Raw genomic sequence first — 27,309 nt, 5'->3', positions numbered from 1 at the left:
CGACAGACAGATTGTATATGTAATATAAAGGCATTTTACCTGCAACTGTGATTTTGAAAGTTAGTTTCTGGCCATCAGCTTCACAGGTGTATTCACCTGCATCTTTCTTCTCCACCTGTTGCACAATGAGACAACGGGATCCACCTTGTGCTTCTACTTTGAATTTCTTGCTGGAGGTGATCAGTTTTCCATCTTTGAACCATTTCACTTCTGCCTTGGCCTGGGCCACTTCACAGCTGAGAGAGACATCCTCTGAAGCTACAACCTTGATGTCCTCCTGGACTTTTTCTTTGTTGACAAACACCTCTTTAACTTTTTCATCTTAGAAGTGGGAATAGAGAACAAGACACATTTAACACTTGAAGTAATGAGCTTTAAAAAGGAGCTGTCATCTATGCATTCATGCTCCATAAAATATGGTCATCCTCATATCTTGGTCATCCTCATTAAGTGACAATCACCTATATATGAGCTCACAGTGTTTTACAGCTGCCAAAAAAGCCAACACAGCCCTAAGCTGCATTAATAGAGGGATAGAATCAACATAACGTGAAGTGTTAATGCCATTCCAGTTTTGGTTGCCACGATATAAAAAAGATGTTGAGCCTCTGAAAAGAGTGCAGAGAAAAGCAACAACATTTATTAGCGGGCTGAGGCTAAAACATATGAAGAAAGGTGGCAGGAATTGGGTAGGTCTAGTTTCATGTAAAGGAGGACTAGGTGTAATATAATAACCGTCTTCTAATATCTGAGGATTGCCACAAAGAAGAGGGGCTCTACCTATTCTCCAAAGCAACTAAAGGCAGGAGAAGAAGCAATGAATGGAAACTAAGCAAGGAAAGAAGCAACCTGGAATTTAAGGAGAAATTTCCTGACAGAGAGAACACTGAAATCGACAGTGAGAGCTGAAGAAGCTCCTTGGGTGAGAAGCAAAATGTCTTCAAAGAAAAGAAAAACCGGAAAGTCTGGCTGCCTCTTGAAAAAGCAGCTTTGGGACAATCCTGACGTGGATGACTGAGAATCTCCATGGATAGTAGAACAATTAATCAGTGGGACGGCTTCCCTCCAGAAGTTGTGGGAGTTTTTAAGAAGAGATTGGAGAACCATTTATTTGAAATAGTAGAGAGTTTCCTGCTTGAGCAAGGGCTTGGACCTCCAAGTTCCTTTCCAATCCTGTTATTATGTTATCCTCCATATGGCTGTTCTTTTCTTGCCAAACTCATCCTGAAGTTCTCAGCCAAATCAAGCCAGATTTTAAAAGTACTACCTAGAAGGTAACCAGCATCCTTATATAGATTTTCATGTTTTCATTGGTGTCTAATGCTCATCCATTTTTGTGGTGGTGTTGAAATACAGCCAGATTTCCAACTACATATAACATGGATAATATAGTTGTGCTACCTAAAACTGTTGGCCAAAGCAAACTTTCTCCTTGACAACAACTTGAAGGTGTTCTCTTACACTTCTGAGAGCTTCTCTGATCACTCAACCAAAATTGAATTGGTTTGACCACTTTTATCACTCTTGTATGGGAGATGCAGATAATATAAATCTGGTTACACCTGCAACTGTGACTTTGAAGGTGAGTTTCTGGCCGTCAGCTTCACAGGTGTATTCACCACTATCTTTTTTCTCCACCTGTTGAACAATCACACACCAGGATCTACTCTCTGCTTCCACTTTGAATTTTTTGTTGGAAGTGATCAATTTTCCATCCTTGAACCATTTGACTTCTGTCTTGGCCTGGGCCACCTCACAGCTGAGAGAAATGTTCTCTGAAGCTACAACCTTGATATCCTTCTGGATCTTCTCCTTGTTGACAAACATCTCCTCATCTTTTGCATTTGAGTTGAAGAAGAAGATAATCAAAATTCAACTTTTCAACTTTGTTTTAAATTGTAGTCTTTCTTTCTGGAATCACCAGACAGTAGATCGCATCCTCCGTAAGAGAAATTACTCTATCATCATTCTTCAGGTATAAAGTACAGACAGCTCGTCCTCAACTTACAATCATAATTGGAACTAGAATTTCTGTTTTTTAAAAAGGAGGTGGTTAAGTGAGTTGTGCCTGACCTTTTTTGCCATGGTTGTTATGCAAATCACTGCGATTAAGTAAATCATGTGTTCATTAACGGAATCAGTACATTTGCTTGTCAGAAGCAGTTGGAAAGGTTATAAATAGTGATCACATAATCTCATAATACTGCGACTTTTGTAAATATATGCTAGCTGCCAAATAACCTAATTTTGATCATGTGACCATAGGGACGCTGGGCCAGTCGTTATTGTGAAAATTGTCCATACGTTATTTTTTTCAGTGCTGCTGTAACTTTGAAGAGGTGTTAACTGAATGGTTGTAAGATGAGGACTACCTGTAGAAGCATAAGAAGACTTCACAATATGAAGCAGAAAAGAGGATTACAGAAAGGAGAATCAGACAAAAAAAGGGGGACAAAAAAGGTGGTGAGAAAAAGAGGGGAGAGATAAAAAGGAAAAGAAGTTATAAGGGACAGAAACAGGAAATAAAGAAACAGGGGAAATGTACAAGGATTAAAGGTATTAGCCTATTTAAAAGACATAGAGATAATGATTAAAATATAAATTGAAAGAGAGGATTCTGCAAGGGTACAAGAGATAGTGTTGTTATATTGGAAATAGTAATGAGCTAGAAAATATGAAATATAGGTGATTAAAGTGAAAGACAAAACTGGTATTGATATGTAGTGGAATGTTTGTTAATAATTAAATGAAATAAAGGAAACAAAAGTAAATGTAGAGGGAATAAGAGGAAGGAATGAAAATACTTTAATTGTTCTTAACGATTTATAAAATATAATTGAAAAGAAATGTATAAGATTTATAATGAAATCAATATCAGTTGTCAGGATGAATTTGAATAGAATAACCATTTTATTCATTATTGTTATATATTTTTTCTTTTTTTAGAATTTAGTGTGTATTTTTAAGGGAAGTACCAAGTGGAATTCGGTTGATAAGAGTTGTATGACATAAAATAGATATTAGAAACTGAACGTTATAATTGTACAATGTATAAATTAAATGCTAATGAGATTTGAATGGATAACAACTATAAGATATAAAGGTAATACATTCTATTTGGTAAGCACAGGGGAAACCTTGCTTTTTAATGCCTGGAAGGGAAGGGAAATGTTTTTGTTTTGTTTTCTTTTCCCTTTCGGGATGATGATGGAAAAAGAATGTATGAAATTGTAAACAGGACAACAAAAGTACAAATATAATGACTAGAAAGATATAGAAATTTAGAAAAAGATATATAATTGAATTAGAAAGAAATGAGACAATCAGAAATAAGGCTGAGGAAAATAAGGGAAAGAAAAAATTATTGAGAAAAGGATAAAATAGTGACAAGATATAAAATAGAATATAAAGATGAATATGTAATTGAGATTATGTCTTGTATGGAGATGTGATAACCTGGAATCATGCTGCTCTCAAAAAAGATATTTTATTTGTATGATATTTTCAAAAAATATCAAAAAAATTCCAAATAAAACTTTTACAAGAAAAAGAAGACTTCACAATACAGGTAATCCTCCACCTAGAACAGTTCATTTAGTATTTCAGTATTTTAGTATTTATTTGATTTGTCAATCGCTTACAAGATACAGGTATAAGAATAAATATAGTTTTGAATACATGAGATAGATACTATGGTAGGCATGATTGGTGCGCTTATGCACGCCCCCTACAGGCCTCTTAGGAAGGGGGTGAGGTCAATGGTAGACAGTCTAAGGTTAAAGTTTTTGGGGTTTGGGGAAGAAACCACAGAGTCAGGCAGAGTATTCCAAACATTGACCCCTCTGTTGCTGAAGTCGTATTTTCTGCAATCAAGTTTGGTGCGGTTAACCTTGAGTTTGTATCTATTGTGTTATCATGGTTATTGTATCTCTTGTGTTGTTATGGTTGAAGCTGAAGTATTCATTGACAGGTAGGACCTTGCAATGTATGATTTTATATACTATACTTAGATCGGACCGGAGGCAGCATAGTTCTAGGTTTTCTAGGTCTAGAGTTTCAAGTCTGGCGGCATAAGGTATTCTGGAACGAGTAGAGGAGTGGAGAACTCTTCTTGTGAAATATTTCTGGACTTTCTCAATTGTGCTAATATCAGATACATAATATGGGTTCCAGGCTGATGAGCTTTAGTGACTGTTCAGAGTTCCAATGGTACTGAAAAAATGACTTGTGACTACTATTTATCCTTATGATCATTGTAGCATCTCCATGGTCACCTGATCAAAGTTCAGACGTTTGGTAACTGGTTCATATTTATGATGGTTGCAGTGCTCCAAATCCTCTTTTGCAACCATCTGACAAGTAAGTGGGGAAGCCAGATTCACTTAACAACTGTGTTACTAATTTATCAATTGCAATTATTCACTTAACAACTGTGGCAAGAAAGATTGTAAAATGGGCAAAATTCACTTAATAATTTATCATTTATCAACATAAATTTTGGGCTCGGTCGTGGACATAAGTTGAGGACTACCTGTTCAATAAATCAGCTAGATTTATGGATACCACTGTTTTTCATAAGATCCTCTGAAAAACATATTACTGGGAAAAAATTAGATTTCCTAAAATGTCTCAAGATAACTATTTCGGCTACTATGGGTAGCAATGTTTGGGCCTCGAACCTGGGTTGCTAGTTTTCCAGCATCACTTTGGTACCACTTTGGTGAAAAGGTAACAACACTCCACGATGGCATGCTGGCCAGATGACCACAGAAAGTCTTCGGACAGCACTGGCTCAATGGCCTTGAAACAGAGATGAGCAGAGTAAAGTCCATAGAGACTGTTTTACCTTTATATCAGTAATTGCATGACTTCTGTAGATGCTTATATACTAAATAAATAAATAAATCTAGGGCTAGCATAAATAATTAGTTCCAAAACAGTCATGACTGAAGCATTTGGAAATGAAATACCTAAATATACTATAATTAATTCTAAAAGTATGAAAAATGTGGAGTCCTTGTTGCTCTTTCTGCAGATGTTCCATGACCCAGCTAGGGAACATCATCAGTGCAAGAAGGGAGTGGGGTTGGCTCCTTGTTTATATACAGCAGTGTATACGGAGTGTGTATGGTTTTCTCTTTGGTTAGAGTATTATTTTTTGATTGATCATTTGTCTGCTGTTAATCCTTGCTTATCTAAATGCCAGGTGCTGGAGAGGATGCATTCTGGTTTTTTTGCTTCCTTCTTAGTTTTTCTATTGTCTTTTTTGAAAAGTGTGTAAATGTTGTTTATCTCTATGTATCCACTGATACTTAGACATGATTAGGACAGATTAAGTTACTCAATCGGGCAATGAAACATCTTCAAGAAAACCACCAAGCTCAGAGAGTGTCAAACCCTGACCTACAAAAATTCCTCTCAGATCTGCCTCAGCTAGATTATTCTTAGTAAGAACAATCCTTAACTCCATTTATTACTAAAGGTCAAGTGAACTACAGCAAATGCGTAGCCAGAACTGTAACTCGTGCGCCAAAATCCCCAAGTCTAACTTTTCTCTCCTTTTGCTGCCCCACATCACTGGCTTCCCATGTCTAATCAAGTTCAGATAAGATGTTTCAGAACAGTCGCTTCTGAATGATAGGTTTGCTATGCAGTTGTGTACAGTTCCCAGCCGATTGACCGTGAAGCCCGTCTCGGAGACAGTGAAGTTTCTCCTCCCTCCCATCTAAGCTCCCACCGTGAGTTCATGCAAGTTTGAGGGGGCAGCTGACAATTCTCTTCTATTAGCATGCAAAATCTTTTCCTACCTGCAACCGTGACTTTGAAGTTCAGCTTCTGGCCATTGGCTTCACAGGTATATTCACCTGCATCTTTCTTCTCCACCTGTTGTACAATTAGATGCCGGGATCTGCCATCTGCTTCTACCTTGAATTTCTTGCTGGCAGTGATCAGTTTTCCATCCTTGAACCACCTGACATCTGTCTTGGCCTGGGCCACCTCACAGCTGAGAGAGACAGTCTCTGAGGGAACAGTCTTGATGTGCTTCTGAATTTTTTCTTTGTTGGCAAAGATCTCCTCCGCGTCTCTATCTAGTAGTGAAAAGATAATCAAGATATGTTCATTCATTTCTCTTAATGACTAAAATCATGAACATCAGAAGGTGCAAATCCCTTCTATTCCTTCCACACATCGTCCCATCACGGATCCTCGGTGTTCTCTGAGTTTGGTGGTTTTCTTGCAAACATTTCATTATCCAATTACATAACACCGTCAGGGCTAGGAGGGCCTGGAGTTTGGCTTTATCTGTCAGTTTTGGTGTGAGATATGTTTTCTCCTTGGTAGTTTCTTCATTAAAATATTGTTTTCAAGGAATCAAGGTATAGTTTAGCTACAATTCAGTTTATTCAGCTATATTTATTACTTCTTTTCAGGTCCAACACTGATTAAATTTTGCTGCTGGGTTCAACTTCTGATAGATTCCCAGCTACATATACTATGCATAATAGATCTATAGCACTGTGCTGTTTAAAACTCATTTAAGAAACAAATCTTTGCACTGACCTAACTTTAAGCTGATTTCTTAGAGCTTAAAGGAACAACCAGCAAAACCAAAAAGAATTTTTTGCCACCTTTATCTTCACGCTTAGAAAGACGCAAAGGAAAATATGTGTTCCCACCTGCAACTGCGACTTTGAAAGTGAGCTTCTGGCCACCAGCTTCACAGGTGTATTCGCCTCCATCCTTCTTCTCCACCTGTTGAACAATCAGACGCCGGGATCTCCCTTCAGCTTCCACCTTGAATTTCTTGCTGGAGGTGATCAATTTTCCATCCTTGAACCATTTGACATCTGCCTTGGCCTGGGCCACCTCACAGCTGAGGGAGATGGTCTCTGAAGCCACAGCCTTGAAGTCCTTCTGGACTTTCTCCTTGTTGGTAAACATCTGCTCAGCTTCTCTATCTAATGGTTGAAGGAATGGAGAAAGCCTCTTAATTCACTTTCACTTTAAGACATTTTGTTATATTTCTTTACATCTAAAATTCTGAGCTTCAAGAAATTCTGAGCATCTAATATATGTCATCCTATATCTAGATGTTTGCCTAATTGGAAAAACACCATTTCGGTTTCCCAATCTTGACAAAAAATTACTTTTAAAGGTTAAAAAAAAAATCATATCTAATTATTGCTCCAAGTATCCTTCTTTAGTCTAACATTGAGGTCTTCTGGATCTTCCGCTTGTTGACCAACTCCTTGAGCATGATATAGAAAACATGGCAGAGCCATCAAAAAATTTAAAGTAGGATTTGGAAGTTAACAGAATCCTTATTCAGCTTTTGTTCTAATGATTATAGGGCTATTTGACACTGATGACCTTTGTCCAATTTCTGAACAGTTGTCCACTTACATGCACTAGGAAGAATAAAACAAAAATAAAGGTAGTCCTTAACTTACACCCACATTTGAGCCCAAAATTTCTGTTGCTCAGCGAGACAGTTAAATGATTTTTCTCATTTTACAACCTTTCTTGCACAGTGAATCATTGCCCTTGTTAAGTTAGTAACATGGTTGTTAAGTGATTCTGGCTTCCCCATTGACTTTGCTGTCCAATGGTTGCAAAAGGTGATCACATGACTCTGGGACACTGCAACAATATTAATCGGTTGCCAAGCATCTGAATTTTGATCATGTGATCGTGGGGATGCCACAATATATAAGTAGTCATAAGTGACTTTTTTCACTGCCGTTGTAACTTTAAATGAACTGTTGTGAGTCAAGGACTACCTGTATATCCCTGCAGAAGGAGAGAAAAAACTGTTTGCAGAAACACACATTCATTTGGACACAAGTTGAGGGTGCTCTATCAGTGCTCTCCTGAATGATCAATAAAAAATAATATTGGTTTAGTCACTTTTATCTTTATACATGGGAGGAACGTATGGAAGAAAGTGAAGTGTTCCTACCTACAACTGCAACTTTGAAGTTCAGCTTCTGGCCACCAGCTTCACAGGTGTATTCACCACCATCTTTCTTTTCCACCTGTTGTACAGTCAGATGCCGGGATCTACCTTCTGCTTCCACCTTGAATTTCTTGCTGGAGGTAATCAATTTTCCATCCTTGAACCATTTGACATCTGTCTTGGCCTGGGCCACCTCACAACTGAGAGAGAGATTCTCTGAAGCTACAACCTTGATATCCTTCTGGATCTTCTCCTTGTTGACAAAAATCTCCTCAGCTTCTCTATCTAATAGTGAAAGGAAGGTTCAAATCATCTTAATTCACTTTCTCTTTAGGATATTTTGACATTTTCCTTTACAAGCTAAAATTCTGAGCTTCAAGAAGGTCCAAGCTACATATTCTATGCCATCTAAGACAAGTCATCCTACATCTAGGTGTTTTCCTCTTTGGCAAGTACCACCTCAGTTTCCAGATCTTGACCAAGATCAAGCAAAAAAAAACTTTTAAAGGTTAAAAGAAATCAATATTTAGGATTTAAGGAACCTGTTTTTTGTCTAGCCCTGATGTCTTTCTGAACCTTCTCCTTCTTGACAAACATTTCAATTCCTCTGGAAGGAGAGGATGCCTTCATTCACCTTTTAGGCTATTTTATCATTTCCCTAATTGCCAATGTGATGAATATCAGGAAAATCCATACTGGATAATCTACCCAGACAGTCCTTGACTTATTATCACAACTGAGCCCAAAATTTCCATTGCTAGGCAGGACAGATTCTGAGTGAATTTGGCCCCGTTTTATGACCATTCTTGCCACGGTAGTGAATCGTGGCAGTTATTAAGTTAGTAACGTGGTTGTTAAGCGATTCTGACCTTCCCGTTGACTTTACTTATCAGAGGATCGCAAAAGAGGATCATGCGAACCCCCAGTCACCCCTGGATACTGCAACCATCAAAAATATTAATCTGTTGCTGAGCTTCTGAATTTTGATCGTGGGAGCATGGGGATGCTGTGATGGCTATGTGAAAAACAGTCGTAATTCACCCTTTTCAGGGCCGGTGTTTCAACTGTCACTAATGTGATCACCATTTCTACCTTCTCAGCTGGCTTCTGATGAGGAAAGTTATTCATTTAACAACCACGTTGATCCGCTTAAGAATGGCGGCAAAAATGTAAAATTGGACATGGCTCATTTAACAACCCCCTTAGAAATGGAAATTCTAGTTCAAATAGAGGTCATAACTCAAGGACTACCATTCCAATGGAGCCTCTGGAGGATGATCAACTAAAAATGTATTATTAGGTCTGTTTTATCTTTCTATATCAGAAGATGTAAAAAAATATGTAAGTGTTTGTACCTGCAACCGTGATTTTGAAGGTGAGCTTCTGGCTATCAGCTTCACAGGTGTATTCACCTCCATCCTTCTCCTCCACCTGTTGGACAACCAGACACCGGGATCTGCCTTCAGCTTCCACCTTGAATTTCTTGCTAGAGGTGATCAGTTTTCCATCTTTGAACCATTTGACTTCTGTCTTGGCCTGGGCCACCTCGCAGCTGAGGGAGGCATTCTCTGAAGCTACAACCTTGATGTCCTTCTGGACCTTCTCCTTGTTGACAAACACTTCCATAGCTTCTCTGTCTAATAGAAGAAGGAATTGACAAAGCACTTCCTTTTTAGGTTAATTTGGCAGTTTCCTTTTCAGCTAAAGTTCTAAGCTACAAGAATATCCAACTATACAGTAGTCAGTTTAAATGACAGTGGCTGAAATCAATAATAAAAAACCTTCCTTGATACAGTTTTGCAACCCAAAAAAACTACGTTTGTTAATGTAGTGACACCTTGATTACATTTGTATCCAGAAACAGGGTAAGACAATTCTACCTGCAACTGTGACTTTGAATGTGAGCTTCTGGCCATCAGCTTCACAGGTGTATTCGCCGCCATCCTTCTTCTCCACCTGTTGAATAATCAGACGCCGGGATCTGCCTTCAGCTTCCACCTTGAATTTCTTGCTGGAGGTGATCAGTTTTCCATCCTTGAACCATTTGACTTCTGTCTTGGCCTGGGCCACCTCGCAGCTGAGAGAGAGATCCTCTGAAGCCACAGCCTTGAAGTCCTTCTGGACTTTCTCCTTGTTGACAAACATCTCCTGAACTTCTTTATCTGGTGAGGGAAGGAAAGAGGCAGAAATGTTCGTTAACTGCTTCTTTCTGGTGGCAGTTGGTAGTTTCCATTAACTACTAAACAAATGTTCTTCAGAAACACTCAAAGATGTATCCTACAAAACGCACATCTCAATCTTCTCTTGGTTGGCACCAAGAACCCCAGCCCTCTTCCTCCCCTGCCTACTTCTTCTCCTCCTCCTCTTCTTCTCTGCAAACACCACTCCTTTCTAGCACTGATAGTGTTACCTAGCTGGATCATGAAACATTTGCAAGAAAACAACCAAGCTCCCCACAGTTCTCCTCCTCCCAAACCTCCCTCTGATAATGATATAACCTCAATATCTGGACTGTGGTCCCATCCCATCTCAGGTGAAACATGTCTAACCCCTAAGAACAGTTATTTATAATGAATGGTTGCTTTAATTAAGTGTGGCTTTCTTGAACCTCAATGTATTTTCTCTTGAGTAACCAACCATCCATGATTTGAAGCTAGCTGGACTATTTTTCTAGAAAAACGAATCTTATTGTCTCATTCCAGGAAGTAGGAAACAGGCAGATCTGAATCTGAATCTTTTCAAGTATGTTGGCCAGATCCAGGAAGGATTGTTTGGTGGTCATCGATTTGCCAAAATGTTGAATGACTGATTGAATTATTTATTTATTGAGAAACTTTATATAGCCTACCACTCATGTTGACTCTGGATGGTTTACAAAGATGAAATCCTGATATCGAAATCCATAGACACCCACAATCAGACTAACCACTTGACGGATTCCATATCTCCATGGGGTTCCAGGGCCCATTGCCCAAACCGTGTCTTAAATGTCTTTCAGAAGATTCTAAAGGTGATGGCCAATCTTATCTCTGCAAGTTGATGTTTCCCAGGAAGGAAGCCACCACGGAGAAGGCCATGCTTCTTGGTCCTACCGAATGGACCTCCTTAAGAGAGAGGATTTATACTTTCCCCTGCCTCCCTGCTCTGGTGGTCAGGTAGATGTCACTGGGAAAAGATATCTGGTCCTTCAGATAAGCTGGCTTTAAGCCCCATAGGCTTTGAAGGTGAGAACTAGCACCTTGAATTGGACCCAGAAGCAAATATATTTGTGATAGATCAAAGCATCAAAATATCTATTAATTTCTGTCAACCTAGGTAGATTTGCTACTTATATCTGGAAATATAATGATGAAGGAAAAGACTAAGGGATTTTTTTCCCCTACCTGTTACAGTTACTTGGAATTTCAGCATCTGACCATCTGCTTCACAGGTGTATTCACCTGCATCTTTCTTCTCTGCCTGCTGGACAACCAGGTGATGGGATCTATCTTCTGCTTCTACTTTGAATTTTTTGTTGGAGGTGATCAATTTTCCATCTTTGAACCATTTAACTTCCGCCTTGGCCTGGGCCACCTCACAGCTGAGAGAAATGTCCTCTGAAACTACAACTCTGATGTCTTTCTGGACCTTCTCCTTGTTGACAAAGACTTCCTTAATTTTTTCATCTAGCCATAGAAGCAGGAGACAAAACACATTTATTCACATTAGAGCTTCTGAGTGCTCTTCTTAACAACCAACCCAAAACTGATTGATTTGACCACTTATAACTCTATGGGAAATGTGGAGAAAATAAAGTTAGTTGTACCTGTAACCGTGACTTTGAAAGTGAGCTTCTGGCCATCAGCTTCGCAGGTATATTCACCTGCATCTTTCTTCTCCACCTGTTGAACAACCAGACAACGGGATGCACCTTGTTCTTCTATTTTGAACTTCTTGGTGTCAGTGATCAGCTTCCCATCTTTGTACCACTTGGCATCTGCCTTGGCCTGGGCCACCTCACAGCTGAGAGAGACATTCTCTGAAGCCACAGCCTTGATGTCCTTCTGGACCTTCTCCTTGTTGACAAAGACTTCCTTAATTTTTTCATCTAGGAGTAGGAGCAGAAAACAACCCACATTTATTTACGTTAGAGCTTCAGAGTCCTCTTCTTAAAAATCAACTAAAAATGGATCGATTTGACCACTTTTAACTCTATGGAAGATATAAAGGTAGTTGTACCTGCAACTGTGATTTTGAAGGTGAGCTTCTGGCTATCAGCTTCACAGGTATATTCACCTGCATCTTTCTTCTCCACCTGTTGAACAACCAGACAACGGGATGCACCTTGTTCTTCTATTTTGAACTTCTTGGTGTCAGTGATCAGCTTCCCATCTTTGTACCACTTGGCATCTGCCTTGGCCTGGGCCACCTCACAGCTGAGAGAGACATTCTCTGAAGCCACAGCCTTGATGTCCTTCTGGACCTTCTCCTTGTTGACAAAGACTTCCTTAATTTTTTCATCTAGGAGTAGGAGCAGAAAACAACCCACATTTATTTACGTTAGAGCTTCAGAGTCCTCTTCTTAAAAATCAACTAAAAATGGATCGATTTGACCACTTTTAACTCTATGGAAGATATAAAGGTAGTTGTACCTGCAACTGTGATTTTGAAGGTGAGCTTCTGGCTATCAGCTTCACAGGTATATTCACCTGCATCTTTCTTCTCCACCTGTTGAACAACCAGACAACGGGATGCACCTTGTTCTTCTATTTTGAACTTCTTGGTGTCAGTGATCAGCTTTCCATCTTTATACCACTTAACATCTGCCTTGGCCTGGGCCACCTCACAGCTGAGAGAGACGTTCTCTGAAGCCACAGCCTTGATGTCCTTCTGGACCTTCTTCTGGTTGACAAATATCTCCTCAACTTCTCTATCTAACAGTGGAAGGAATGAACAAAACATCTTAATTAACTTTCTTTTTAGGACATTTGATCATTTTTATTTAAAACTAAAGTTCTGAGCTTTAAGAAGGTCCAACTGACGGATTATATACCAATTAAGATAGGTCATCCTACATCTAGATGTTTGCTTCTTTGGCACATACCACCCTGGCTTCTGACTGTTGATCAAAACAACATCTAAAATCACAAAATTTAGAAAAATCCAAACAAGGTAATTTTTATTTCCTAGGGTCTGTACTTGTAAGGTACAGCCATCTGTATTTTTGTCATCTTGTTGAAGTTCTCCTTAACATCTGAATAGCAGTACAGGTAGTCCTCAACCTATGACCAGAATTGAGCCCAACATTTCTGTTGCTAACCGAAACAGTTTAAGTGAATTTTGTCCCACTTATGATCTTTCTTGCCACAGTTGTTAAGTGAATCACTGCAGTTGTTAAGTTACGCACCCAATTGTTAAGCGAATCTGACTTCCCCCATTGACTTTGCTTGTCAGGAGGTCACAAAAGGGGATCATGTGACAGCCCAGGACATTGCAACTGTCATAAATACATGTCAATTACCAAGCATCTGAATTTTGATCGCATGACCATGGAGAGACTGTGACAGTTGCAAGTATCAAAAATGGTCATAAGTTTCTTTTTTTAAGTAATGTTGCAACTTTGAACGGTCACTGAATGGACTGCTGTATGTCAAGGACTACCTATATTAACAGTACCACAGGAAAATTAAGATTTTTACCTGTTACAATCACTTTGAAGGCCAGTTTCTGGCCATCTGCTTCACAGGTGTATTGACCTTCATCTTTCCTATCAGCTTGTCGGATAATCAGCCAGCGAGATTTCCCTTCTGTTTCAATCTTGAATTTCTTGCTGGGGGTGATGAGTTTCCCACCCTTGAACCATCTTGCTTCAATCGTGGGCTGTGCCACTTCGCAGCTGAGAAAGGCATTTTCTGAGAGAATAGCTCTGATTTCTTTCTGGACTTTCTCCTTGTCGAAAAAGACCTCTGTAGGCTCTGGGGTGAAGAACAACAGAAAATCAGAGTTGGAAGAGACCCTGGAGTTCTTCCAGTCCTGCTCAAGAAGAGATAAATCACATGAATATGTCAATAAAGACTCAGCTATATGCATGTATGTATCTATGTATGTTTGTATGCACCGGTATTCATCCATCCATCCATCCATCCATCCATTCGTCTTCTGCCTTTATTCTTTTTACAAATAACTTATGGCAGCGAACACGTCCAACACACCTTCCTCCTCCTATTTTCCCCACGACAACAACCATGTGGCATGGGGTGGGCTGAGAAAAAGGGATTCACTCAAGTCACCCAGCTGGCCTAAAGCAGGACTAGAACCCATAATCTCCTGGTGATTGGCCCAAAGTAACCCATCTGACACTCATGGCTAAGGTGGGACTTGAATTCACAGCCTCTTGCTTTCTAGCGCTGTGTGTTAACCACTAGGCCAGTTTTCTCTTATCCATTTTCTTTTCTTGATTTTATCCCTCTTAGAAGTCTCAGTTGACATTCTGCCCTAAAAGGCAATTCTTACAAATTGTGGGGTGTTGATCGGGGAAGTGTGAAGTTTTGACTGATAGAGATAGAGATCTGCAGGTTGTTTCAGCTAATAATACAGCTCAAAATTCTTTTATTTACTGGCATGTTCACTGTTCTGGATACATCCTCCCCAAAAATCCAATTGCCTTGGCTTCTGCATCACTGCTTTGAAACTTGTTAAAGATCTGAGCTTGAAATTCAAAACCACAACAGCATCTTGGCCAGCTGTTTCCATGCAAAGGCTTAGGAAAATAAATGCAGATGATAGTTAATATTACAGACAGTCCACATCTTATAACCGTTCATTTACTGGCCGTTCAAAGTCAAAACAGCACTGCAAAAGGTGACTTAGGACACTTTTTCACACTTACGACCATTGCAGCATTCCCATAGTCACATAAATAAAATTCAGACACCTGGCAACTGGCTCCTATTTATGATGGTTCCAGTGTCTCAGGGTTTTGTGATCCTCTTTTGTGAGAGCAAAGTCAGTGGGGAAGCCATTCACAACCGTGTGACTAGCTTAACTAACAACTGCAAGGATTCTTCTAACAACTGTAGCAAGAAAGTTCATAATAAGGGGCAAAACTCATTTAACAAATGTCTCACTTAGCAACAGCAATGTTGGGCTCAATTCTGCTCCTAAGCTGAGGACTAGCTGTACAGACATATTTCAAAAGAAGGACCGTTTCTTACCTTTGACCTCCACCTGGAAGGTTAGTCGGTCATCCTTTGATTCACAGGTATAAACCCCTTCATCTTCCTTGATAGCGCTTTGGACAATAAGTTTTCGCTGTTTTCCCTGAACGGAAAATGTTACCCTTTGGTCTGGCTTGATGTCCTTCTTCCCCTTTTTCCACAAGACCGCATCAGTAGCCGAGGACACCTCACAAACCAGCTCAAACTTCTCATGGAGGTTGACTGAAATCCCGGGGGCTGACTCGTTGACAAATGTGGCCACTTCATCTAGAAAAGAGGGATGAAATTCAGTGGTCTGGACATCTGATACAAGCTACGATGACATCGAACGTGTCCCAGTCTCGTTGGGCAAAAGGACAGGAAGAGCAAATTGGGTCGTTTGTCCATAGACATTGTGATATGTAATGTCATCATATCCTTTATCTAAATCCAGCCACCCCCAACATAGAGATACAGGGAGTCCTCCACTTACAGCCATTCATTTAGTGACTATTCAAAGTTACTAGGACCTATGATCACGTGATTTACATTCAGATATATGGCAACAGATTCATATTTATGATGGTTGTGGTGTCCTGGGGTCATGCAATCACTTTTTTGCAATCTTTCCACAAGCAAAGTCAATGGGGAAGGCAGATTCACTTTACAATTATGTGACTCACATAACAACCACAGCGATTCACTTAACAAAGGTGGCAAAGAAAGTCATAAAATGGGGTAAAACTTACTTAACAAATATCTCGCTTAGCAACATAAGTTATGGAGTCAATTATGGTCGTTAAGTCAAGGACTACCTATATTTATGAAATGTGATCACCATTTGTAAACTGGTTTCTAATAAACAAAGTCAAATGGGAAACCAGATTTGCTTAACAATCACATGATTCACTTAACAACTGAAATGATATGTTTTAGTGTGGCTGAAAAAGTCAATAAATGAGATGCAACTCACCTAACAACTGTCCTGCTTAACAACAGAAATTTGGGGCTCAAATATGGTTGTAAGTCAAGGACTACCTGTACTTGTTGAATCAATGCCTGAAATAACATATGGCACATCTCGGGGAAACTGGAGAATGGATGTCCTTCGCATAATTTGCCTAACATGATCCTACAAATGATGAGTAGGCGTCCAAATGGCACTGGCTCAATTATTTCATTGTACCAATGACATGACACAAATTGGCACAAAGGGAATAAACTGCATCCCTGAATGGTACATTGAACGTCTACCAACTTAGAAAAATTCAGATATGCTGGTTGTCTTCTTCTTTCCATCTTTCCCAGCATTATGGACTTCTTAAGGAATCTGGGGTTTTTTTTTCCGTTGGTTGAGGAATGCTCCATCAGATTGGTTTTGACTTGGTGACCATCTAGATCTTCTTCAGGTTGATCTGTACCCATCTTCAAGTCTTGCAGGAGGGCATTCATCGCCACCATAATTGAGTCCCTCTACCTTCTGCAGGTCCTTCCCTTGTACTTGTTTATCTTTTCCACTATTATAGTTATCAAAGGATCGTGGTTTTTTTCATTGATTAATGAATTACGTTCCATCAAGTTGGGGTTGACTCTTGGCGACCGTCTAGATGTTTTCCAGGCTGATCTGTATCCACTTTGGCCCTTCATGTTTTCCAATAAGGCAGGGGTGTCAAACTCGCACCATCATGTTATCGTCATGTATCATGGCTTTCCCCCCCTTTATTAAAATGGGGGACATGACGCATTCGACCCATAGGCTGCGAGTTTGACACCCCTGCAATAGGGCATTTATGGCCACCCATAACTGAGTCCATCCACCTTCTATTGGCCCTCCTCTTCTTTTTTTTTCCTTCCACCTTTTCCAGTATTATGGGCTTCTCCAGAGGGTTAGATCTTCATGCTGAATAATTGTGTCATTAAGTTGGTGAAGATTCTCAGGAACCACATTGACAGATCTTCTCTAGAATGATTTGTCTCCAACCTGATCCTTCATGATTTCTAACAGTGCACCCATCACCACCATAACTAAGTTCATCCACCTCACTCCTGGTCATCTTCCTCTTCTCTTTCCCTCTAATAGCATTGTGGACTTCTCAAGGAGCTTGGTGTTTCCATTGATTGATTGACTGATTGATTGACCATCCACTTGGTGTCCAGCCTTAGTGTCCAAATAAAAAGACCTTCTCCAGGAAGATCCTTCTTTAACATGGTTCTTCAGGTCTCCCAGCAGTGCTTCCATAATTGAGTCTCTCAACATTGCTGCCTGTTGTCATTCTTTCTCAGCATTGTCAGCTTGGTGTTTCTTTAACTTGCTTCTTCGGGTCTTCCAACAATGTCTCCATCACCACTATGGCTGAGTCTTTCAATCTTTCTGCTGGTCATCCTCTGCTCTTTCCATCCACCTTCTCCAGCATCGTAGACTTCTCCAGACAACAGAATCTTTCCACAATGTATCCAATGTATGATAATTTGAGTCTCCTTATCTCTTCTACCCCATTCTGACAAAAAAAACCTCAACAAGGTCAGCCACAACTAGACGACAGAAGCACCACTCCTGTGCACAACACACATATAAAAGGAGTGGAACTTCAGACCCACAGTTTTTTGACTTTTTATCTTCTCCGTGGACATCCCTTCCCTATCCTTGCCAAACTGACATGTTGGTTTTGTCTCCCAAACTCACGTTTGCCCATAATTATCTCTTAAGTTAGGAATTTACAGTTTGATTTCAGTTTCCTAAAGATCTCCTAAAATTAAGATCTGAAGATCATGGTAGAAAGAAAGAAAGAAAGAAAGAAAGAAAGAAAGAAAGAAAGAAAGAAAGAAAGAAAGAAAGAAAGAAAGAAAGAAAGAAAGAAAGAAAGAAAGAAGGAAGGAAGGAAGGAAGGAAGGAAGGAAGGAAGGAAGGGAAGGAAGGAAGGAAGGAAGGAAGGAAGGAAAGAAAGAAAGAAAGAAAGAAAGAAAGAAAGAAAGAAAGAAAGAAAGAAATATAATTGCAAATACCTTTCAAGGTGATTCTTCCAATGCTTTCGATATCCTTGGCTACAAATTTCACCTCTGCCTCCTTGAAAGCACTGGTGACCCTCTTAATGATTAAACTGTGGCTTGCTTTGGTTCTTGTAATTATGTATTTGTCACTGTTCTGGACAAGGTTGCCATTGATGTACCATGAGCCAGGACTAGGGGTGGTGAGGTCCACAGTGAAAGTTGCATCTCTCCCTGGTGCGACTTCAACATTTCTCATAGGGGTTTTCACTGCCAGGGTAGGTTCTGTGGGATATAACGAGGACGAGCAAAGATTAACATAATTTTTTTCTCAATAGAAGAGAATATTTGTGGCTCAGGGTTGAACTGTGGGGTACTTGGTACTTCTGAGGTTGATAGTTACCTTCCAGACTTTAGGGAGGAGGAGGAGGAGGAGGAGGAGGAGGAGGAGGAGGAGGAGGAGGAGGAGGAGGAGGAGGAGGAGGAGAAATTTCTGATCATTGGAATTAATGGAGCATATTATTCATGTTCATGATACAAGATATTTGAGAATTTTAGGTACTGGTGGCTTAAAAAAAATCTAAATCCATTCATCACCCCCAATTTAGTCCATTGCTGGGGCAAAAAAAACTTACCAAGATGCCAGACTCCAGGAAATTCCAGATAATCACTTTGGCCATATTTGTTGACTGCAGAAACTCGGAATTGGTAGTCAGCCTCTTCAGTCATGTTGTTGACTGTGAACTCAGTTTGGGACACCAGAGCTTGGTGGCACCTCAGCCATGTGAATCCTGTCAGCTTCTTACGTTCAATAAGGTAGCCATCAATCGGGATAGGCCGGTCTGTCTTCTGAAGAGACCAAGCTAACGTCACTGAGGTTTCTGTTTTGTTTTTCACCACTGGGTCAGTTGGAGGATGTGATGGGGGCTTCTTTGGAGCTGGTCAGGAGGAGAAGGGGGAAAGACCAAGTCAACATTTGGGAGGAAACCACAGATTTTTTTAAACATGCGAATATAAAGGTAGTTCAAAGGTTGTGTAAGCACCATCATTTTCCCAATCACATAGTACTTTGGGGGAGTCCTTAGTGCTCTCTGATCTGGGCGGTTTTCTTGCAGATGTTTCATGACCTAATTTGGTACCAATTCAGGGATGGGATTCTACACTGAACCGGTTGTTATGATTCTGCGCAGTTCAGAGAACCAGCAAATCGTGTTCCTGGCTGGGCCCGCCCTGACATCGCGCACATGCACAACCTCGTTGTGACTGCATTCTCCCCACCCACCCTGCCCAGTCACTCCTTACAGTAAATTTTTTCCTCCCGACGATCAGCTGTTCCGACATTCAGTTGTGCCAAGATCACTGCAGTAAGTTTGTAACGAAGTTGTGAAGTGAATCTAGTTTCTCCATTAACTGAAGATTGCAAAAGTTGATCGTGTGACCTCGGGACACTGCAACTGTCACAAACTGTCAGTTGGTAAGCACCTTAATTTTGATCACATGACCATAGGGATCCTGCAACAGTTGTAATTGTGAAAAGTGGCCATGTCACTTTTTGGGGTGCCATTGTAACTAAATGAACAATTATAAACTGAGGATTACCTGCAAATTCGCATGATTAGGAACCAATCAGTTTAATTGGACTTTCACATGAAGACCTGGTCTTTCACATCCAACAATGGGAAACACAACTAGATGAGCTAATTCTACTTTACTGGAAGGCTACCTGAATAACATCTTGCAAGGCTGCAAGTACAGGTAGTTCTTGACTTGTAACAATTCATTTAGTGACTATTAGTGTCTTACTGCTTCACCCAGGAGGCTTCCCTGAGGCCCAGGAAGCAAAAAAAAGTTGGAGTGCCGGGTGGGGGCTACAAAAAAGGAGAAGCCACGCCCACCCGGTCACATGGTCACACCACCTAGCCACTACTACCTAGCCATACCAGAGAACCGGTAATAAAAATATTTGCATTCCACCCCTGGGTAGCATCATCAGTTCTAGAAGGAAGTAGGGTTTGTGGAGAGGAGGAGGATGACAAAGACTGTGGGGTCCTTGGTCCTCTCTGAACTTGGTTGTTTTCCTGCAGACATCTCATGACTCAACTAGGGAACATTATCAGTGCTAGACAGAATATGTAATCGTGTTATCACAGGGATGCTGCAATAGTCATAAGAATGATAACTGGTCACTTTTGATAGCGCTGTTGTACGTTTGAATAGTCACTAAATGAATTGTTACAAGTCAAGAACTACCTGTACTTGCAGCCTTGCAAGATGTTATTCAGGTAGCCTTACAGTAAAGTAGAATTAGCTCGTCTAGTTGTGTTTCCCATTGTTGGATGTGAAAGACCAGGTCTTCATGTGAAAGTCCAATTAAACTGATTGGTTCCTAATCATGCAAATTTGCAGGTAATCCTCAATTTATAATGGTTCATTTAGTTACAATGGCACCCCAAAAAGTGACATGGCCACTTTTCACAATTACAACTGTTGCAGGATCCCTATGGTCATGTGATCAAAATTCAGGTGCTTAGCAACTGACTCATATTTATGACGGTTGCAGTGTCCCGAAGTCACACGATCAACTTTTGCAATCTTCAGTTAATGGAGAAACTAGATTCACTTCACAACTTTGTTACAAACTTACCGCAGTGATTCACTTAACAACTGTGGCAAGAAAAATCATAAAATTTGCCAAAACTCACTTACAAACCTCTCATTTAGCAACAGAAAATTTGGGCTCAATCATAGGTTGAGGACTACCTGTATAGAAGAACAACAAACCCTACAATAGTTCTACCAAATCTTGGGCGCCAATACTGACCCCTTCAGGAAACCTTAGTTTAAAATGTTATTAGGATCAGATGGGGTCAATTATTCAGAGCAACAGCACATTTATTACATAAGAAACCCTAAGGTATCTATCCCTTGAAGATACCAAGCAGAAGATAAGCATCAATCAATCACTGCTAGTTTCTTTCATGCAAGAAATGTGTTGTCATTTTCTACCTGTCCTTAAAATAATATACAGAGCAGTGGTATACAAGGAGTCCTCAACTTACCACAACAATTGAGTCCAATATTTCTATCGCTAAGTGAGACCTTTATTCAGTGAGTTTTGTCCCATTTGACAACCTTTCTTGCCACAGTTGTTAAGCGAGACCATGCTGTTATTAAGTTAGTCACACAGTTGTTAAATGAATCTGACTTCCCCATTGACTTTCCTTGTCTGAAGGTTGCAAAAGTGGATCATATAATTCTGGAATACTGCGACTGTCATAAATATGAGTTAAGTTGCCAAGTGCCTTAACTTTTATCACATGATCGTGGGAATTCTGCAATGGTTGTAAGTGTAAAAAACAGTCACCCTAACCCTAACCGTAATTCTAACCCTAACTTTGAACAATCACTAAATGAACTATTGTAAGTTGGGACTCCCTGTATTCCTTAAAATGGGGCATTAATACACAAATGATCTGTCTAATCTAAGGGGTACACTACTGTAACTTCCTACATCTCAGCCTTTTTTGAAGCCACCTCTAGGTTTTTAGAATCATTGGGCTGAAAGGGACCTTGGAGGTCTTCTGGTCTAACCCCCTGCTAAAGGCAGGAATTTTATACTATCCTGGTCTGATAGTTATTCAGCTTATTTTTTGAAAACCTTCAGTGATGAAATACCCACAATTTTTGGAGACAAGCTGTTCCACTAATCAATTGTTCTAACTTCTTACTGTCAGGAAGTTCTAGGTTGGATCTCTCCTTGATTAGTTTCCACCTGTTACTTCTTATTTGGCCTCTGGTGTCTAGCTACGATGCAGTATGGTGAGAAAAGGTTATTTTTGCAAATGATGCAGTGATGCTTACTTCACTTATGTTCTCTATGTACAGTTTTCACATTCTTTCCTTGGTATGTGAAGTGTTAGCTTAACGTGCAATGGCTAAGACAGCAGGTTGGGTAGCCAACTTCAGATGGTAAATTAAAGAAATTAAATTAAATTAATGAGATTTTTCCAACAAAGTCATTTTCCAGTATGGCAATCAGGCTGGGTCAGACTCAGAAACAGGTCTGCATTATGATTTCTGAATTTGATCTGGTTACAGGTAGTCCTCAACTTATGACCACAACGGAGGCCAGAATTTCCATTGTTAAGTAAGGTGTTTGTTAAATGAGTCACATCCGATTTCACTACCTTTTTGGCCATGGTTGTTAATTGAATCACTGCAATTATTAAGTTGTACAGATAGTCCTCAACTTACAACAGTTCATTTAGTGATTGGACTTACAACAGCACTGAAATAAGTGACTTATGACTGTTTTTCACACTCATGACCATTGCAACATCCCTGAAGTCACATGATCAAAATTCAGATGCTTGGCAACTGACCCATATTTATTATAGTTCCAGTGTCCCGGGGTCAAGTGATCACATTTTATGACCTCCTGACAAGTGAAGTCACTGGGGAAGCCAGACTCATTTAACAATCAGGTCACTAACTGAACAACTGTAGTGATTTATTTAACAACTGTGGCAATAAAGGTAATAAAATGAGGCAAAACTCACTTAACAACTGTCTTGCTTAGCAACAGAAGTTTTGGGCTCCATTGTGGTCATAAGTTGAGGACTTCTGATATATCATAGTATTATATCTTATTTTAAGGCTAGATAGTAAGTGCTGGCATGTCTGCTGAGTGCAAGAAATCGGTGGCAATTGACTGGTGCTGTGTTCCGCTTAGGATTTTCAAGCATGTTCTGGGGATCAAATTGGGTCAAATGGCTTTATCACTACAGGGCTGATGCCTTGGGTTTCTCTCATGGTTTGGCTGTGCCACTGATCTGGATAATTGACCCCGCCTGATCCCAAGAACCTTTTAAACCAGGTTTTTGGTTTAAGGGATCAATCTTGCCTCCCAAGATTTGATGGATTATCATAAGCTTCATCGTTCTTCTATACAGGTACTCAAGACCACAAACGAGACCAGAATTTCCATGGGACAAAACTGTATCTAGCTATCCCTTCCTTCCTCCCTCCCTCTATTTCTCGCTCACTCGCTATCTAGCTAATCTATCATCTATTATCGATGTACATGTCTATCTGTCTGTCTGTCCGTCTATCCGTCTATCTGTACAATGCATTCAGAAAGCATTCAGACTCCTTTCACTTTCATTATGCAGCCTGATTCTACAGTTGTTAAATTTCATTTTTTTTTCTCATTAATCTACCATCAGTATCCCTGAATGACAAAATGAAAACAGGGTTTTAGAAATGTATGTACATTTCAACAGCTGTAGAATCAGGCTGCAGCATAACAAAATTGACAAAAGTGAAGGGAGTCTGAATGCTTTCTGAATTGCACCTGTATATCTGTCGTCTGGTATCTATCTGTCTTCCTAACTGCCTTTCAATCTACCTACCTACCTATCTATCTCTATGTACCATCTACCTCTCATCTATCTATGTATAAACAAAACTCAGTTGTGGTCGTAAGTCAAGGACTACCTGTATTTGCACGCCATTAAGCATCTAAGATCTTCAGAAGAAGTCTGCAATGTGTAAGTAATAAATATGGAGAAACAAACTCCTTGCACACATGGGGGGGGCAGGGGGGGAATCACTCTCACCGGAGACAGTAAATTGTGTGGATGTTCTACATTCATCAGCCACAAAGACAATCTCTCCTCCATCTTCCATTTGACAATCCCGGATGATCATGGTGTATTCCCTGTCTGCGGAGGAGATTGAAACGCGGCTGCTGGGTTTTAATTCTTCCTTATTCTTCAACCATCGGAACTTCTCGCACTTCTGTTCCAGTTCCACCGAAAACACGGCAGTGTCTTTTATACTGACAGCGGTCTTCCTTGGCAGTTTCTTGATAATGTTGCCTGTTGATAAATAGAGATGGGATCCTTAGTTTTAGTCAACTCACATTAAAAGCTCCACGCTTAGAAATACTACGTTTAGGTAGGGGGAGGTATATCGAGATATACTGTAGATGGATAGGGAGGGAGACAGACACATATAGATAATTAAATAGAGCAATAGATATGTGAAAGGCCAGAGAGGAAGATGTGTGTGTGTGTGTGTGTGTGTGTGTGTGAGAGAGAGAGAGAGAGAGAGAGAGAGAGAGATGTGGATAGATGAGTAAATTGGATAGATAAGCACCTGAGGGCACGAGAAGAAGCAACGGGTGGAAACTCATCGAGGAGAGAAACAACTTAGAACTAAGGAGAAAATTTCCTGGCAGAATAATTAATCAGTGGAACTTCTGGCCTCCAGAAGCTGTAAATGCTCCAACGCTGGAAGATTTTAAGAAGAGATTGGACAACCATTTGTCTGAAGTGGTGTCGGGTTTCCTGCCCAAGCAGAGGGTTGGACTACAAGACCTCCAAGGTCCCTTCCCACTCTGTTTATTCTATTCTATTCTATTCTATTCTATTCTATTCTATTCTATTCAAATACATGAATTGAGAGAGAGATTGAGAGAGAGAGAGAAATAGACAGATAAGGGAGGTAGACAGATAGATAGATAAATGGATGGATGGGTGGCTAATTGGATAGACAGATGATAGCTACATGAACTGATACACAGGAAGAGAGAGACAAGGAGAAATACATAGATGAATAGATATATGAGGAGTGGAGAGAGAAAGAAGAGATATAATTGGATAAACAGAAGATTAGATAGCTAGATAGATAGATAGATAGATAGATAGATAGATAGATAGATAGATAGATAGATAGATAGATAGATATGATAGACAGACAGACAGATAGACAGACTGATAGATAGATAGATAGATAGATAGATAGATAGATAGATAGATAGATAGATAGATAGATAGATAGATAGATAGATAGATAGATAGATAGATAGATAGATAGATAGATAGATAGATAGATAGATAGATAGATAATAGATAGATAGATAGATAATAGATTGATAATAGATGGATGGATGGATAGATAGATAGATAGATAGATAGATAGATAGATAGATAGATAGATAGATAGATAGACAGATAATAGATAGATAGATAGATAGATAGATAGATAGATAGATAGATAATAGATTGATAATAGATCGATAGATAAGTAGACAGACAGACAGATGGATAGATAGATAATAGATAGATAGATAGATAGATAGATAGATAGATAGATAGATAGATAGATAATAGAGATTGATCTAGATAATAGATATATGATAGATAGATATAGATAATAGATTGATAGAGATAGATGATAGATATAGACTAGATCGATAGATAGAAAGATAGATAGATAGAAAGATAGATAGATAAATAGAAAGACAGATGACAGATTTATGTAGCTTCTCAGGGCATCGTGCAGCAGGTTTCCAGGTGAAACCAGAGAGGCTGATCCGAACTTGTAGTATTATATAAATAAATATATTTTCCGTCTCCGTATACCGCAAAGTCAGACAAACAGGAGCTTCATGAGGTAAATTGCAGGGCACATCGAAGAAAAAGGTGGGAAAAAAGGGAACGCCCCCTCCACACCCACAGCAACCAATCACAGCGCAGATTGCCTCACGCGGGAGCCAGACCTTTCCCATCAATCAACTATAATGGTTGTTCTGGCTCACTGCACGGGGCCCCTATTAAATTTAATTATAATAAGATACTCACAGTGGATGGAAATTTACATTGACTTTATTGCATATTTTTGTGTCAAGTGCACTGCGGTTAAACCTCAGAGCTGGGAACAGTCCATCATCAGCCTCAGTGGATCTCAAAAATTCATTTGGGTGGGAACCCAGAAGATCCCAGGGCTATTAATCAGTCTCAGAAAACCCAAAATTTCCTCCTTTTTGCATTTCTCTAATGCGTTTTTGCAGCGAAGCCGCCCAGCAAAAAACACAGAGATAGATTGACTAAAGGCAAACCAGGTTACCTTCCTAATCCTGGCTTGTAAAGTGGACAGTACTCAACTTATGATCACAACTGAGCCCAAAATGTTTGCTGCTACGTGAGAAATTTGTTAAGCGAGTTTTGCCTCATTTTACCATTTTTCTTGCCATGTTGGTTAAGTGAACCCCTTCCAATGGTTAAGTTAGTCGCTTGGTCGTTAAGTGAATCTGGCTTCCCCATTGACTGGCCAGCCGGTTGCAAAAAGGGATCACGTGACCCCGAGACATTGCAACCATCATAAATATGAGTCGGTTGCCAAGCATCTGAATTTTGATCGTGTGACCCTGGGGATGTTGCAATGGCCATGTGTGAAAAATGGTCATTTTTTCAGTACAGTTGTAACTTCAAATGGTCACTAAACAGATGAAGACCTGCATGTGCTGCAGAGTTCAAAGGCATCGACATAAGTTTTATGCAATCCGTTCAAATGCTTGGCAAGCATCATGACCTGAACTCAGGTTACAGAAATTCCTCGGATGACCTCCTTCGACCTTGGATGCAAACAGGCATGGATGACCCTCTTAAATAACTAGTGCTTTGCCACAGGGGTCTTGCGTTTCACCCCTGGAATTATCAACTAAGGAAGCTTAATCTCTGCTTAAAAATTGTTAGCAGGTCAGAGCTGAGTTGCCTTTAATGATTTTATTTTTTAAACGGGTATTAACAGATAGTCCTCGACTTACGACCACAATTGGGAACAGAATTTGCACTACTATTAAGCAAAAGAGTTATGAAGCGAATCGTGACTGGTTTAGCAATTTTTTTCACCAAGTTTGTTAAGTGAATCGCTGCAATTAACCATTGTTAACACTTAACAGTTGTAAACCGCTTAGAAGGGGCTATAAAGCATTATAAAGCGGCATACAAATCTAAATGCTATTGTTATTAAGCACATCCGGCTTCCCACTTTGCTTGTCGGAAGCTGGCTGGGAAGGTCACCAATGGAGATGACGTGACCCTGGTATGCTTGCCAAGTGCCCAAATTTTGATCATGAGATTGTGGGGATGCTGTGATGGTCATAAGTGCGAGGATCTGAGTATTGATTTTACTAACATGAGCACCCTTCGTATGTGTGAACGCCAATTCTTAGGATTCTTAGCTGTGGTGGTGGCAGCTTGTAAATGGTGACTTGTAAATTTGGACAGATGGTTCCTATATTATATGTTGGTAAATCCTGGATTTATTAAATGAGCTTGTTCTTGCACAATTTCCCAGTTCAATTTACTTACCACCAATTCTCGTGGCAAGTTGCGCAGCAAATAA

General features: G+C 39.9%; 1 protein-coding gene across 1 annotated transcript in view; it reads right to left on the bottom strand.

Moving 5' to 3' along the window:
• The window catches only part of OBSCN (obscurin, cytoskeletal calmodulin and titin-interacting RhoGEF), a 230,805-nt gene that overhangs the window by 190,892 nt on the left and 12,604 nt on the right, over positions 1-27,309 (bottom strand). The window contains 16 exon segments of the mRNA XM_087917128.1: positions 40-321; positions 1,563-1,835; positions 5,808-6,089; positions 6,678-6,959; positions 7,961-8,242; positions 9,313-9,594; positions 9,838-10,119; positions 11,341-11,622; positions 11,763-12,044; positions 12,176-12,457; positions 12,589-12,870; positions 13,636-13,911; positions 15,151-15,420; positions 18,136-18,402; positions 18,753-19,055; positions 23,736-23,996. Of these exon segments, the coding sequence (XP_087773254.1) occupies positions 40-321; positions 1,563-1,835; positions 5,808-6,089; positions 6,678-6,959; positions 7,961-8,242; positions 9,313-9,594; positions 9,838-10,119; positions 11,341-11,622; positions 11,763-12,044; positions 12,176-12,457; positions 12,589-12,870; positions 13,636-13,911; positions 15,151-15,420; positions 18,136-18,402; positions 18,753-19,055; positions 23,736-23,996 (4,470 nt within the window).

The sequence above is a fragment of the Pseudonaja textilis genome, chromosome Z (genome assembly GCF_049901715.1).
Source record: "Pseudonaja textilis isolate UNSWEBS1 chromosome Z, rPseTex1.2, whole genome shotgun sequence".
NCBI classification, from domain to species: domain Eukaryota; kingdom Metazoa; phylum Chordata; class Lepidosauria; order Squamata; family Elapidae; genus Pseudonaja; species Pseudonaja textilis.
Note: the sequence above shows the minus strand (reverse complement) of the source record. Positions and strands in the feature narration are given on the sequence as shown.